The sequence below is a fragment of the Alosa pseudoharengus genome, unplaced genomic scaffold (genome assembly GCF_046254945.1).
Source record: "Alosa pseudoharengus isolate Yale_2024_CS ecotype anadromous, Long Island Sound unplaced genomic scaffold, YU_APseudo_1.1 YU_APseudo_1.1_scf_21, whole genome shotgun sequence".
NCBI classification, from domain to species: Eukaryota; Metazoa; Chordata; class Actinopteri; order Clupeiformes; family Clupeidae; genus Alosa; species Alosa pseudoharengus.
Genome location: NW_027468674.1, coordinates 30,507,144 through 30,523,191, shown reverse-complemented (window position 1 = coordinate 30,523,191; position 16,048 = coordinate 30,507,144). Strand labels below are relative to the sequence as shown.

Sequence of the window (16,048 nt, the reverse complement as noted above, 5' to 3'; positions counted from 1 at the left end):
GGAAAAACACTGTTCACCAAGTCATGAAGATCAGCTATCCAGCAGCAGTGTGTGATGTTTAGCCTAGGCTGAGTGTAATCTTAGGTAATGTCATGTCATGTATAAGAACTAATATTGCCTGGCAATACTACATTGAAATAGCGGCGGCCATGTATCCAGGCATTTTGGTGTTAAAAGTTAACGTTAGTTTGCTTTGCATGTGAACATGATGTGACTTGCGATGTACTGTATGACACGAAGCAGTAGCCTAACATTCCCTTGAACTAAAATTAGTAGCCTATTACAAATAATTTAGATATTAAAATCATATAGCAAATTATAGCCTAATGACATACTACAATTATAGCCTTATGATATATTACCAAAAAAAGTCGAGTCCTCGACGAGTCATCGCGAGTGCGAATGCACGAGTCCAAGTCCAAGTTCGAGTCATTTAGTCCTCAAGTCCAAGTCAAGTCACGAGTCTCTAAATTTAGCTAATGACTTGGACTCGAGTTCGAGTCTCGGACTAGAGTACTACAACACTGAAACAATCTATTTCATGTTCGGTCAGTACTACTGGTAATATTTGTCATGGCATGTAGACTGCAATTTGTTTAATAATTATTGGCCAGATGTAAGATAAGATACCTGAAATGCGCTAATTAAAGCCCACGGCATATAATACCACCAAAGCGTGTTGAGTCCTAATAATAATAGCGGCTTATTGTTACGTGGTAGCAAATCATGTTATCAAAGAAATAGACGTAATGTAGGAATGCACACAGATATATTGCAACAGGTAGGCTAATGGTGTAGGCCTATCTGACGAAGACCTGAGTGGTTGGAATGTCATACTTGTACACTGTGCGCAAAGAAGACTATCCTCACATTTTTACCTTTGCTGTCAAAGAAATCCCATGAACACGGGAAGGCCTAGGGTAGCCTATACTGTACATCAGATGGCCTAAAGATTAGGCCCCTCTGCATAGCAATAATTTGCATGCAGTAATTTCAACACTGACCTTGATCTAGCCTAGTTTGGCTATTTAAAGCTACTTTATTGCCAAAACAACACAATGTAAATGAACTATAACAAACAATAAAGGACTTAAAGGAATACGCCCCCCCTAGGTGAAATTGGGTCTCTCCCCGCAGTCCCTAGAGTTGGATGAGTGAGCCAAAGCGTTTTATAGCCGACCCAGCCATTGTCCTAATCTAGAAACGGCCCGGTTAGCTTTAGCTTAGCGTAGTCGCTGTAATCCGGCGCTGCCAGCTAGCATGTCGTTCAAAAGTGAATAAAATAACTCAAGATTTTTTATAATTATTTCTCGTAACCTGTACATTCACATCGAGTACAAATATCAATGCAAATTAACACGAAGGGATTTAGTAGACCAATTTAGATTTGGAACTATTTTCGGGCATAGCACTGGCAAAGCACCGCTGCCAGGCGCAAAGACATCACGCAGCATCTGTAAACCCTCAACTTCCGGCACGATTTGTATCAAGCATCGTGATATTTATGGCAGGTATCGTATCGAAGTCATAATTTTGGTATCGTGACAACACTACTGCCATCACCCACCAACAGTTGTCCTGAAATGTGTGTCTGTCATCCTGAAGCGACAAGACCATGTCTGGCCTGGCAAGACCAGGTGTGTACTGATCCAGCTGCCGTTGGGTTTTAACTCCCAGCCCTCTCAGTCCTCCGGGAAGAGTTTCTCTCGGAGCCGGTAGTACTGGCCCTCCATTTTCATGAGCTGCTGGTGCGTGCCCTGCTCCACCACCTCGCCGTTGTCCATGACGATGATGTGGTCCGCTCGCTCTACTGTCTGCAGCCGATGGGCAATCACCAGCACTGTCTGGCCCTCGGCCCCGTTCAGAACCGCTTGGACCTGGCAAACCACACGGAGACACACAGTACTCTGAATAAGGATACTGTGAAGGATGCTAACCTTTACTGAGAAGAGATTTCAGTAGCAGGTGTGAGAAGAATGTGGCAATAGTGGTTTGACTACCCATACCCAAACACTTGTTTTTGCCTCTGCTGTTGCATTGAAATCTTTGACACATTCAGAGTTTTTTTTTTCAAAGAAAAATGCAATTTACCTTGAGTGCTTACTACTAATCTACCCTGACCTATGAGCCTCCCTCACTGCATGACTAGATTGAGGAGGTAGTGTTGATTAATGCAGTGCAGGCCATCTTAACCTGGGAAAGCAGGTATGCTGAGAGCTTTCATTAGTTTCCCCCTTGAAAATCTGCTGGAAGAGCTCATTACAAAGCAGCACTGCCACTACGCCTACTGGAGCCTGATTGCCAGAAAAATGGAGCGTAAACTGGGCTGGCCCCTACATTTGAACACCCCCCCCCCCCCCCCTCAAAAAAAAATGTTATTCATCTAAAAAAAAAACATGATGGTGAAAAGAAATACCAAAAATAATTTATAAAGGATTCCGCCCTTTTTTTCTCCAGTGCAGTTAAGAACCTCCATAGTGTGTGAACTGAGAGCTGAAACTGGTATGGTGTAGGTGTAGATGATGTGAGAGACTAGAACTAGCACGTACAGCCTCCTGTGTGTTGACGTCCATAGAGCTGGTGGCTTCATCCAAGATGAGGATCTGAGGTCTCCGCACCAGGGCGCGGGCAATGGCAATGCACTGCTTCTGGCCAGCAGACAGCTGATCTCCACACTCCCCCACATCTGAACCAAGAGCATCAGACAGACAGAGAGAGAGAGAGAGAGAGACAGACAGACATGCAGGCAGGAATCAGATGCAACTCATTTCGTGATTATAGCATCTCATGTCATGATAATAGCCTTATAGTATTTGTTCCATTATCATATGTCATTCACTCATCCCATACCTCTAAATATACACACACACACACACACACACACACACACACACACACACTCTGTGTTAGGTGGGTATCTGTTATACTGAACAAGAGAGGTGTTAAATTCCTTGTGCTGTAGAAAGGGGATTTCCCACAGTGGCCAATCAACAACCAGGGCTATCTAAACATTACACCACATGACGCAGGATACAACGTCACTGCACAGTTAGCTGGTGGACATGGACATGCACTGTCTGAATAGCCTGAATGCCCAACCAAAGAACCGAAGCAACAAAAACAAAACAAAATCACCAACAGAGCAGCCTTTGTGAGCATTTAAGTGGGATTATCAAGCAGGCACCTTCCTTCATTGGTATTTTGTTGAAATAGGCCCATGACATCTCCAGAAGGCTCAACAGTAGTATATGACATCCCAGACCCATACCCCTCCACACTCATGATGGGTTCTCTAACAACATTCTTCATTCCTGCTGAGGTCTGGTGTTTTGTTGGTGTTTGGTTCAAATATACCACACCTGTTAGGTGCTGTATTGTCTTGCCAAAGGTGAGATGGCCATTCATTTGAAATATTTTTTTGTGACATATATATTTTACAATTCAAAAGACAGAACTGTTGCATTTCTATTTTTGTTCAGTGTAAATACTGTATATGACAAACAGGTATTTGAAGAATGATTTAATGATCACAATAATTATTGCATTCAAGATACAGTATTTTATAGTGTATGTATAATTGCACTGTGTTTGCATATTGAATATCATCTGTTGTGTGTATCTAACCTGTGTCATAGCCATCCTGTAGTTGGCAGATGAAGTCGTGAGCGTTGGCTCTCTTTGCTGCCTCCTTCACCTGTTCCTCGCTGCAGTCCTTCAGGCCGTAGCCGATGTTGTATCTGACCGAGCCTGAGAACAGCACAGGATTCTGGGATACCACAGCCATCTGAGGGAGGAGAAAGGTCATCAGAACAAGACAGGGAGAGGAGGAAATGCAATTAGTAGGATGATCATGTTCAGAGAGGTAACATTTCATTTTGATAGGATCATGTCCTTCTTTTGACATTTTCACCCTCTCAGGTTCCTTGCACAAATTCTTCCTCAAATACTTTTAGATTAGCATTGAGTAAAAACCTATTCGATAGAAGGTCAACTGTAACATACGTGCAAAGCCCATAGTGAGGGCTTTCCACAGAGAAGGCATTTCTCTTGAGATTTAGTTACTGCTTATGTACTGTTTCATTTATGGTTGTGAAGATAAAGGAAATGCAGCTATCAATAGGTTTTAATTGCTAAAAAAATATAATACTGTCTAATGCAACAATTGTTCTAATTGCGTCTGGAATTGCAACTGGAATTGCATTAGACCAGTTCAAATTACTTTAAACTTGAAGGGCATTTGAACAGCTCCACCAAAGACAAATGGTATATCTCCCTTTGTCAGCGAAAGTTAAACTAAATTCATGGATCTCACCAAAAATCGAATGGGTTCTTCCTCGGGCCATGTTAGTTATTCTATAACACAGGCACGTAAATGGAACACAAACACACACACACACATTTTTCTTCTATTAGTTTTCACAAGGGGACAACACAACACGCAAAACAAAGGTATATTTTATGAAAGCCATCTTCAATAACAGCTTTCATCTCATATTATGTAAAGGAAATCCATAGTCCAATAAACTGCACGGAAGAAAATAACAGCATCTGTAGATAATTGTGCACAACCTTCAACTTAACCAACGACAGAATACAAAGAACTCATGACCTGTTTATTGCCTCTAGATTGCGAAAGCATATAATTGTACTTTAATGTACATTCAGTGTTTCCCACAAATTTAATTCTATTTGTGGTGGTAGGTTTGCAGAATTAACTTGAATGCAACAGTTTTTAACAAATTACCGCAGCGTGGTTATGATACTAACCAGATTTAAGCACAATTTAGTACAACCTGGAAAATCATTCTGTGGTGGTTAATGTTGATATTGTGGTGGGCCGCCACAAATAAGTCAATGTATGGGAAACACTGACATTGTTTTTTATAACCACAGCATATGAATCACTGAACAAATTAGTCATGCAGTCCACTTTAAATTCATCAAAAGTTCAGCATGTAAGTTTCGTTTATTGAAAATAAAGTTTCTTTCTACTCATTACAAGCAAGCTAGGCTCATACTTCAGCACATCAGTATCTGGCTATAAGAGCTATGCTGGAGGAGCACACAGCCCGTGTAATGTGATGAAGTAACCATACACCGATAGCCCTTTAGAAAGTCAAAGTTAGCCATGTAGGTGGTGGCATTGATGAGAAATTGGCTTTCTCTCACGGCTCTTCCCAGAGTGCGGAGATGTGGGTAGTGATGGAGAGCTGGTGGTAATGGGAGGTAATGAGAGCTGGTGTGCCTACCTTGCTGCGCAGGTACCGGTGCTCGTAGTGGTGGAGCGGCTCCCCGTCCAGCAGCACCTCCCCTCCCTGCGGCTCATAGAGGCGCTGCAGCAGGCTCACGCACGAGCTCTTCCCACCACCAGAGAGCCCCACCAGCGCAGTCATGCGCCCCGCAGCTATCTCCAGCGTCACATTCTGAGGAGGCAGTCCAAAAATTAAAAACAGAAAAAAAAACTTTGCAGCCATGGTTACAGAGTTTGGAACTTCAAGCACTAAATGGACTTCAATAATTAAAGGAAAGATATATTGGAGTATTGGAGTGTGGAGTAAATCAACTACACAGTGAAGTGACTAGCTAAAAGGCTTAAATATTCAAAAGATTTCTCATTTATAGTAAAGCCATAGCCCATCATTCATCTCAGGCAACCTGATGGAACTCTTCCTGTTTTTATGAATTCCCCTGTTTTTCTCACCCTCAGTGCCTGGACATCCTGGCGAGAGTGGTACGAGAAAGTGACCTTGTGGAAAGCTAGCTTGCCCTCCAGTTGTTTGGGTACCAACGAACCCTCCTCCTTCATCCTCGGTTTCCTGTCGAGGAGCTGGAAGACTTTGACAGATGACGTCACCGTGTTCAGCATGTCTCCATAGATATATACCAGGTGCTGAAAATAGATATGGGAGTGCAGGCAGTGCAATTACCTTTCATCAGTGCAAAAACTTCACAAGCTACTTTGCTTAAAAGCATGTTGCTTTTAAGTTAAAAGGGTGCCAGAAAGAAGCCTCCCAATTTTATATTAAAGGTCATTAAAGGTACGTTATTACTTGTTCTTGAGGTGTTTTGAAGGAATCACCATTTTTATAACATCCTCAATTTCATTTAGATGGTCATGGGAAGAATAGATAAACAGACCCGTCATTCCCATTAAAGCACCAATAAGGAGTTTTAGTCCAAACTATCAACCTAACTACTAAAAAGTTTAAAACCTTACACAGACCAACAATAGCGCAAGCAACACTGAAAAAGGACTTGCTAGGATTCTGTCATTAGGTAATATAGTTGCCGATGCTGTGCTGTGATAGCTGAGCTGCATAGCACAACCTAGGGCTACGTGGCTAGTTGGATGAAAGGTGGCTAGTTTATTGGTCCTATGACATTCTTGCATACTGCCTTTTAAACCAATCAGGCAAGTCAGTTGGCTTTTAGTTAGCTAGTTATTTGTAGATGAAAACCCCACCGTTGGTTTGAAATTGCATGTAGGAGTGTGTTTTACCTTCATATTGGTGGCCATGTCTTTTTGATAGAGGACGAAGGAGAGCAGGCTCCCCATGCTGAGCTGCTGGGAGGCGATGAGGGCTCGCCCCACGAGCAGCATCAGGACCTTTATTCCAACTGTCACCGTCTGCACAAGGACACACACAAACAGAGTTGTACAATCAGTATCTTGTCATTAGGAACTAGAATTACTGGGCTGCAGTAGTGCATCTTCACACAAGCTAGCATTAGCAATAAAATCAGTTTAATTAAATTGTTTTCAATTAAGAAGTTCTCGCTGTACGCAAAGTCACACTGTGTTGTACTGCGCAATGCAGCGGGACGTTTTGACCAGAATTTGTTTTGGACGCCCCATCTCTATTGTCTTTCTGTAGTTTGCGTTGCTCTGCTATTTTGAACGAGAAATATAACACAATAGAAGGGCATATTCAACGGATTCAGTGTGGACAGAGAGCATTTAATGTCATGCGACAGTTGCTCGCTCAGATGCAGTTAGGATACACAGTCAAGGCATTCCAGATGCATAGCTTCATAAGAATGTGAGGTCACAGTGACAAAATTCAATAGGTTTATTGTAGTTCGTAAAAAGAGTTTGTATTTTGTATAAACATGTACAAAATACAAAAACTGAAGAAATCCCCTCAAGGTGTTCTTACACATGCAAGCACATAAATTAGACAAACATAAGGCCACAGCAATCCAAGTAAACCTTTACGCTATATCAGAGGAAATTCTCTCAAGGTGTTTTGAGATATCACATTCTCAAGAATGTCTCAGACATATTTACGGATGGATGGCGGACAAGCCGAAAACATAATGCTTCCATCCACAGTTGTCACCAGGGTAGAGGCATACATTGCTGAATGTTGCACTATGGTGCATAACTTATTGTTCTTCTTATTCTGACAAACAATTGAAAATAATCCCAGTGAGTGCATCAGTACGGTTCTATCCTGCAAATTTACCAACCTAACCTTCACCCAGTTAGAGACCTGCAAATACATTTTAAAGCGCCCATTCTTTCAGATGGAGCCTAGCTTAAGCTCATCTGTTTTCTGTGTGCCCAGTAGAAGGACAGAGCCTGAGCCGAACGCGCTGAGCTGTGCTGTGCAAGATACGCTCTGACAGAGAGATTAATCAGAGCGCTTGTTTAAACTCAATGGGGCAAAACGAGCCAACCTGAAAGTGCAAAGACTATGGATCCCATCTGACATCTAATTAGGTTTGAAATATCGAGCGAGCTTCTGGTTTTTAACTTTTTGGTACTTTTGGAGGTTTTTGGAGTTTTTGTTACTGCAAAAAAAGTTACTCCAAAACCCCAAACTAAAGGAAACAAATCAACCTGAGACTTGAATGACTGATTAAAAACAACATTGTCATATCATCAACAATGTCATCAACTTTGTTTATCATCAACACATACTGTATATAACTACACACCATGGAAAATGTGCACGTAGATTGTTCTAGAAAGTTTGTTATGTGGCAGACATGCCAGTGCCCATGGTAACCATAACTGGCGACTGCAGTAAAGCATCCTGCTGAAGGGGAATACAGAGCATGTGCATAACAGATTATCCTAACAGCTTGCAAGCTACTGAACTCTGAAATGAGTTGGCTTGTGGTCCCATTATCTTTCCCATTGAGGCCAGGACTCATTTACATTAAATCTCCCTCGTGCCCCATGAACATAAAGTACAGGCCCCTCCTGTGCTCACTGGTCTGTTCAGGCAATGCCTCTGGGAGCAGCACCGCAATCGCTTCACTATTGGAAATGTAGCTGTTAACACCTGTAAGTAACATTGTCATCACTTTGCATTTGCTTGCTTGTGCAGACATCAGAGGATTATGGCTCTACGTGCGGACAAAGTCCATTCAGGGTGATAGCATATTTTTACTACCATATGTATCTGGAGACTCAGTCAGGAAGATGTAAAATCAGGAAACAGGCTTTTATTCTTTTCAATGATGGGCCAGTGCCCATCAAGGGAGAGGACATGTTTGTGTCCCCCCAGCAAGGGTTTCACCAGTATTCTCTAAATATACAAAACAAGTCTTATGCTTAAGTAAGTTACAAACAAAGTAGGGAGTGACCTCTAGTTCCAACCGCCTTGATGGGCACTGGTCTCCAGATAAATATGGTAGTAAAAATATGCTATCAAGGGCACATGTTATACTGGAGGTTTCATAGCAGAGAAGGAAGCACAAAACACTTACAATACCAATGTCACTGGTTTAACACAACATATACACATCCTGTTAAGGTGTGCACTTTTCCTGTTCTGTAAGTCTTACTCAGGGAAAAACATTTGATATATCAAACCACTACATTAATGAACATTGTATGAGTTTTCAGCACTTCAGACAATGCCTGACGAAGATCTCTGATCAAAACGTTGCATAATAACTGTTATGGGAGCATCAAACAGTGTACAGATCCTTCTTTTGATTTTTAACAGCATTTCAGTTTTGCCATCTAGTAAAACAGAACAGGGTAGTGCTATATTTCTTTACCTTCACTGGTCTCTGGCATGGCCTGGGGGTTAGATGAGATAAAATAAGAGATTAGGTTAGAAGAGGCTCTCTTACCCTCCTGAGCAGCAGATGCACGGCGCTGTAGATGCCCTTGCGCTTCTTGATGTTGAACATCTTGTCGAGGGCCTCCTGGTAGCGGTGCAGCTCCTGCTGCTCGGCGTGGAGGCTGCGCACTGTGCGCACCGCCCCGATGACCTCGCCGGCCAGCTCCCGCGTCTCCGCCTGGCAGTCCTGCAGCTGCTGGGATAGATCCTGCACCAGGGACGAGAAGCACTTACTAACCAAGCTGACCACAGTAGCAATAAGACCAACGTAGGATCGTTCTCTCCACCTATGTGCGGATCAGTGAACCACAAACTGGGGGGACTGTGAAATGTCTGAAAGCGGAATACCATGTTGTATGGAGATTTTATGGACATCTAACCCATAAAAATACACAGAGACTGACCAACTTCGTACCATATTCCTAAATTAATGTTACTACTTAATAAAATGAACATAATGTTCTACCACTAAGGGGTGAGTGTCCACGGTATCTAGTGCAATACCATAGGTCTATTATTAGACTATAATGTCATTGACAGTTAAGAACAAACTCAAGAGTAGTCTTGCTCACTTTTGCTCAGAGTATGCCTGAGAGAAAATCCTCACAAGGCAAGCAATACAAGGTGAGCTTTTGTGTATCTCCTCATAACTCTTGTCTAGCTTGTGTACATCTCTCTTATAGCTCTTGTATATCTCCTGAGGACAGCTCTACCCAGCAACTGCTTGTGGCAATATAGCTCCTAGCTTCAAGAGGAATAAAACAGGGGGAACAAATACTATTTCAGGCTCCATGACATGTGTCACCATGTGTGACTCAGACTGTACGCGTTGCAATGATAAATAATCTCTTGCTAAGCAACGGGATGTAGTTTTCATCTCTGGTAAAAAAAAACACATGAATGTAGTGTTCAGTTCCAGGAAAAAAAACAGAGCACCATATCTAGCTGTAGTGCCGTATTATACCCAGACACATAAAATCACATAATTCCTCCACTTACACAACTCTTAGAGATCTGGTTTTTCTGTCCCTAACACCCCTTCTAAAGAACACCTAATAATTTTGCAAGAGCAAACAGAGTTTCATGTTATAATGCCTGCTTTGTTTAACTACATTATAATTATTATATTATAATATCACTGTGCGGCCCTATACAGTATGTGCATGCATTAGATCACAAGCTCACTCGTAAGATACATGTGAAATGTGAACAAAACATTGCTTTGAATTGCTATAAAATTCCCTGAATGGCTAAACTGAACGGCATCAGCTGCAGCATGTGTGTGTTCACCTGTGAGAGCGTGTTGTAGGAGTTCTGCAGCAGGGCCGTCAGGGGCATCTCGACGCAGGCCAGCAGCGTGAGCTCCCAGGAGAGGCCCAGCATGAGACACAGCATGCCTGTGGTCTTCACCAGGCTGCGCAGGAGCACGTTCACGTTCATGGCCACCGAGCGGCCCATCTTATCGGTGTCCGAGATGAGCCGTGATGAAAGGCTACCTGCACGTGCGTATGTCAAAACAAAACATTTCTAAACATCTTTAAGACTGGCAAAGATAGAGAACGCTTCATATGTTCTGCTTACTGAAGTGCATTAGGGCCTATGTCAATATCCGAATGCAGTAGCCTACATTTTTAATGCACTGACCTGGCTTGTTTTCTTCAAAGAAGGTAATCTCTTGCCGCATCAGGTTCTGAAAGAGCATGTGTCGTATTCTCTTGTTCATTCGACAGAGGCTACACATGAACATACCTCCACGTAGGCCTCCAAATAGAGAACTGAAAAAGAGAGGTTTATAGATTATTATTTTTTCTGAGGACAAAATCTCTTTTGGATATGTGTTATGGTACTGAGCAATAAAGCTATTATCCGGAGTCCTTATAAATTATATTACCTGCCCAAAGAGAACAGACCCATGAGGCCAATCGCCGAGAGGAAGCTGTCATGATCATAGGTACCACTTAGAATATCAATCACTTTCCCAATATATATTGGAATGTAAGTCTCCCCTACAAGAGAAAATGAGAGTATGCACAATCTTCAGGAAGCCATTTAAGCAAAAGCCTGCTCTTTTGTGTGATCTAGCCAAAATGTTCTAAATTCACTTACTGGGGTATACAGTGTATAATCTTTTCAGGTTCTCGTTAAAAGGAACATCATTGGTGAGTTTTTCTTTATATCTGAGTAAGTTATTTGTATTGTTATAATCAGCAGAGTGGTGAGAAGGACACTCACCCAGAGCTGTCAAGGTGAGGAAAAAGAAGGCAGCTCCCAGGTAAAGGTAGTCTGGATATGAATAACGTACCACCCTCATGAGCAGTGCCCGGGCCTCTTGTTGCTTAATTTGCTTTCCGCTATCACCCTTCGCCTTGTCAGGGAACACCCACTCCCACAACAGACATGCCATGCTTGCGGCCGCTGCACACAGGGCCACCATCCCGACATCGGGAACTGGGCAGTTGTTTTGTAGGGTGAACGGAACCAACGTTTTTACAGTCTCGTAAGTGGGGGAGAGGAGACACAGTGCTGCAACCCATCGCACCAGCACCATCTGCTGTATCTTCTCAACATTGATCAACAGCGCCAAATGGTGAAGTATAGCCCAACATACCAGCCTGTAACACCATAGCCATGTAACACCGACGCTGTTTGTGACACCTAAACTCACGACGGAAAGCCAAACTAATAGCCACAGCAAAGCGTCAAAAGCCAGAAGAAACACATATGGTTTCACAAGTGCAAGTGTCCCCGACATTGTTCATGGAAATGGAGAATGCCAATCACACTCGGTAGCCTAATCCTAGAAGACAAAGGCAGAGAAAACAATAATGTTTATGGTCATAAGAAACAAGTTCACTAGAACATAACATCTAAGATTTCGATTTTTTTGGCTAATCACACACGCTACGCTAGCTAGTCAACGCAACGAATTGCATCAGTTATAATGCTATAAGATTTACCTAAACACTATTTAGGCTAGCCTATACTCACATTAAAGTAGCTCTGAAACGTATGGAGGCTTATTTCAAGATAACACTAATGCAAAAAAGAGCGCGTTTAACTACCATTTCCACTGACTGAATGCAGGGACGGAGAATTGTTTCACTTTCATTTTCTGTTGTCAGGTTGACGTATTTGAATTTCTGTTTCACCACATGATCTTACAGTAGCAAAGTTCAGCCACACGATGGCACTCTCATGCTGTAGCAAGCAGAGCCGTATAGACGTGTGAGGACAACATGCATAAGTAGGCCTAGGCTAAAGTAATAGCCTATACAATGACAACAACACTAAGGGATAGTCTGCCTGTCGAATACTTTCAGGAAAATAGGCTACATATTTTCTCACTCCTACAACCTCTTTTTATTGATGAAGTATGTTAACTGGATAGGCTACCCATCTCGTAGGCAGTATAAAACATCAATGTCTGAAAATGTACATGGGTGGATGTCAGGCTACCTTGTGTGTGCGCTCTCTGATTGTTCCCCCACCTTTCCCAAAATATAATAAGCCTAGAAACAATGAGATGGCAAACACCAAGAATGCATGTTTTACCTCAGCTGTTCACTCATCTTTCTCACTTCATTATCGTCTCCATCATAAAACACATAATGGTGTTGTTGGTTCCGTAATGTGTCTATACCAGAAAATATCCTACCTTAGAATCCACTGGTGTATTTAGCGGATCTTGCATGGAAATACCCTTTCAACTTGAGAAAGCTATGGTTGAACACAAAACATGCACAAAACTGAGCAAAATCCTGAATTAGAAATTGAATTCCATTATGCATATTACGTAAAGCAATACATTTGTTAACATAGCCCTTTGTGTATTGTTAGGAGCCTTTTGGGGTTTCTCATTAGTCAACCCTGGAGTGAGCAATAGGTTGTGTGGGGCCTTGTGACCTCTGGGCTCTGTCCCCCGGGGCCCGTGCATTAATCTGGGCCAGAGCCATCTCTATGGCTCTGGATATTTCGAAACGTCATGTTATTTCTCATAGACAATCCACGCCCGGAAGTTGGATGGATACGGAAGTTACGGAGGCGGGACTTATTCTGGAGAGGTCAATAAGTACCACCCCTCCACTAACAATCTCCCGAGACATGTCGGCGTACCTGGATGATCCATACGACATTGGAGCGCAAATCGTGAGGGACTCTCTTCGCAGGGCGAGGGGTTTTAGAGACCGCCAGAAAATATATATAGCCTACCCGGACGATATTCTCTATGAAGATATAGATTGTCAGCCGAGGGAATTCGTTATCTTTGTCAGATGATCTAGGAAGACGTCTCATAGCAATGCCCGTACGTGGACATTCATGTATTCAATCGGCGATGCAAGAATACTGTAGGCCTATGTTCTAAAATAAATCGGACATAGGCCTACAGTATGCTGAACATCTGAGCAAGAATAGCCTAAAATAAATCGGACATAGCCTACAGTAGGCCTAATAAATAAAAATCACCATTTTAACAAACTTGTTGAATTGAATGTCATATTACTGTACCCTGCACATAAAGGCTACACATTTCCACAGCACCAGAATCCGACCGAATGCCTCCCTCAACCCCCTCCATAATCGGCCTTCCACTATTATTTGCGATGGCCAACTCCTCTCCCAGATAGCAAGGTGACATTGATATGATGTTGATTTTCCATCCAAATCATCATTAGGGCCCGAGCACCGAAGGGATTATTATTATTATTGAGTATTATTATTGTTATTCTACTTTTTTGCTTTCCTGTTTTTGAGGTGGTTAACATGGTCGAAAACTCTTGAAATTTGGCACACACGTCAGGTGTCACGCAACGCAGTTAGGAACAAGAGCTTGACTCCGGGCGTGGCCCAGGGACTCGCTAGCGCCCCCTTAGGTGACTGATCCCGTGGTTGGCATATATTTTGAGGTGGTTAACATGGTCGAAAAGTCTGGGAATTTGACACAGAGATCAGGGGCCTGTACTACGAAGGGAGCTTAACCTACCCAGATGTAACCCAGGGTTACTTTGTTAAACCGGGGTTGACAAAACCTGGTTATCTTTAGTGGTGTTAATCGGTACTACGACGCTGATTATTAAGTTGATTTGTTGAGCCGGGGTTAACCTGTGCGCGTTCACATAAAAGGGGCGGGTTGCAGCGCAAGTCACCACTTTCAATGATGACGCGATCACCTTATTTTACGGATGAGGAATGCACAATTATTATGACAAGTTATGATTCGACAAATACGTCGGCAGTGAGCAAAACAAGGCTGTTGGCAACGTATTACAGATCGGGTAGCCTAAAAGTAAAGTTTTATTCCCACATGTTCTTCAAATATGTGTTACGGAGGATTAGTAGCTTACTGAATGTCTGAAATGAGTTGAAATAATTAAATAGCCTAATTTGAGTTCATAGAAAGGCCTACAGATGCAACCCAATTCAGAAGTGGGCATATAGATTAGGCTAATAAGGATAATTGAATGTTTAAGTAGCCCCCATTGACTGATTTAGTATATGCCTAATCCTGTGAACATTTCAGATGCAACACCATTGCCAAACGCACATGGCAGCAGGTGAAAATGAAACACAAAAACATTAACAAAAACATTATTCAGAATAGTAGGTTTATATAGTTATAGCTTGCATTAATATTTCTTAATTATGAAAACATGTAGGCTGTTTTACAGCTAACAAGAAACAGGTGTCTTCGAACACTATAGGAGGAAAGGCACCAGAGTGTTTTACAGTAGCAGCCCAGATAGCAGACAGGCATTGAAACTATGTAGAATCAACATTGCATTGCTAGCCTAAGTTGACTCAAGCATGAATGAGTTTGTAAGTTAGACCGTAGGCTACGATGTACATAGACTGTAAACATGCCCGATTTAATGTAGTACAATTTCACTTTGAAACATTATCGTTAGATAAATAAATGCTTGCTTACCATTAAGGTGGAGCGGCGAACTTGACAGAGAGCTGAACACTTTTGGTCTGACTGAACCGTTGCTCAAAATGATCTCCCGCTGGACAGTTCAAACGTCGTCGCGCGGTCAACTAAAAACCCACTACTTTTCAATCACCACGTCACCACAGTTGCTGTTTAAGAGAAAGACGTGATGAAAAAAACCCATTGACAACAGTTAAGCATGTGTAGATCTATTCTGTTTTAGGATTTAGTATTCGCCAGCAGGAGAGGAAACATCAGAAGAATGCAGGGAAGAGTAGATTCCTCCTCGATTTCCTGTCAGCAAATTCAGAATGCAAATGTCATGCAAACATCTGCTTTCAGAAAATGTACAGTCACAAAACAAAACAAACATGTCGTCCATGAAAGACACCCAAAGCAGGCCTACATATCGAACTAGAAGTGAGAATGGATAAAAACAGACTAGTTTTCCACATTTCGTTATATGTTTCAGACTCATCTTAAAATGGATTCAATTACTTTTTTTTCTTATCAATCTATCAGGTGCTTGGAGTGTTTTGTAAATTTGTAAAAAAAAGACTGAAATATTGCATTCACATAAGTATTCAGACCCTTTGTTATGATGCTTGCAACTGAGCTCTGGTGCATCCTGCTTCCTTGAGATGCTTCTACAACTTCATCCAGGATACTCTGTTTGGCTGAGCAGGCAGATCTAAATTTACAAAACACTCCAAACACCTGCTTTTTTTGTGGAGTATTGGAGTATAGTGTGTAGACTGATGAAAAGAAAATAATTGAATCCATTTAAGGATGGATAAGTCTGAAACATAATGAAATGTGGAAAACGTCAAAGCTGAAAACTTTCCAGTTGCACTGCACAGTTGGTTTGATATTATTAAGAGATTGAATCCATAAATCCTTCCACTGGGCCACTGGCATCGACCGCAGTTCCATGGAAGGGGTGTAAAGTGTGTGAGTGGCGTGACTCACAAATGGCAACTATTCATTCATTGCCCTCTTAACAAACACTGGCAGGTAAAGCATGCCTAGACATGGTCCATGA

The 16,048-nt window shown here is 42.2% G+C and overlaps 1 protein-coding gene across 3 annotated transcripts; it reads right to left on the bottom strand.

The window, feature by feature from the left end:
* Window positions 1-1,019: 1,019 nt before the first annotated feature.
* tap2t (transporter associated with antigen processing, subunit type t, teleost specific) lies at window positions 1,020-15,425 on the bottom strand. Of its 3 annotated transcripts, XM_076298586.1 has the most exons (13): window positions 15,004-15,425; window positions 12,736-12,797; window positions 11,313-11,877; window positions 10,972-11,086; window positions 10,725-10,855; window positions 10,371-10,576; window positions 9,091-9,288; window positions 6,500-6,628; window positions 5,702-5,890; window positions 5,250-5,423; window positions 3,625-3,784; window positions 2,550-2,686; window positions 1,020-1,877 (listed from the first exon to the last, which is right to left on the bottom strand). In XM_076298586.1, the coding sequence occupies exons 3-13, from the start codon at window positions 11,830-11,832 to the stop codon at window positions 1,683-1,685; spliced, it is 2,154 nt and encodes a 717-aa protein (XP_076154701.1). In that variant the 5' UTR covers window positions 11,833-11,877; window positions 12,736-12,797; window positions 15,004-15,425; the 3' UTR covers window positions 1,020-1,682. The 3 variants fall into 3 exon arrangements, with proteins under 3 accessions (XP_076154701.1, XP_076154700.1, XP_076154699.1); XM_076298585.1 differs by lacking the exons at window positions 12,736-12,797; window positions 15,004-15,425 and adding an exon at window positions 12,143-12,538; XM_076298584.1 differs by lacking the exons at window positions 12,736-12,797; window positions 15,004-15,425 and adding an exon at window positions 12,069-12,537.
* Between the last annotated feature and the right edge of the window lie 623 nt (window positions 15,426-16,048).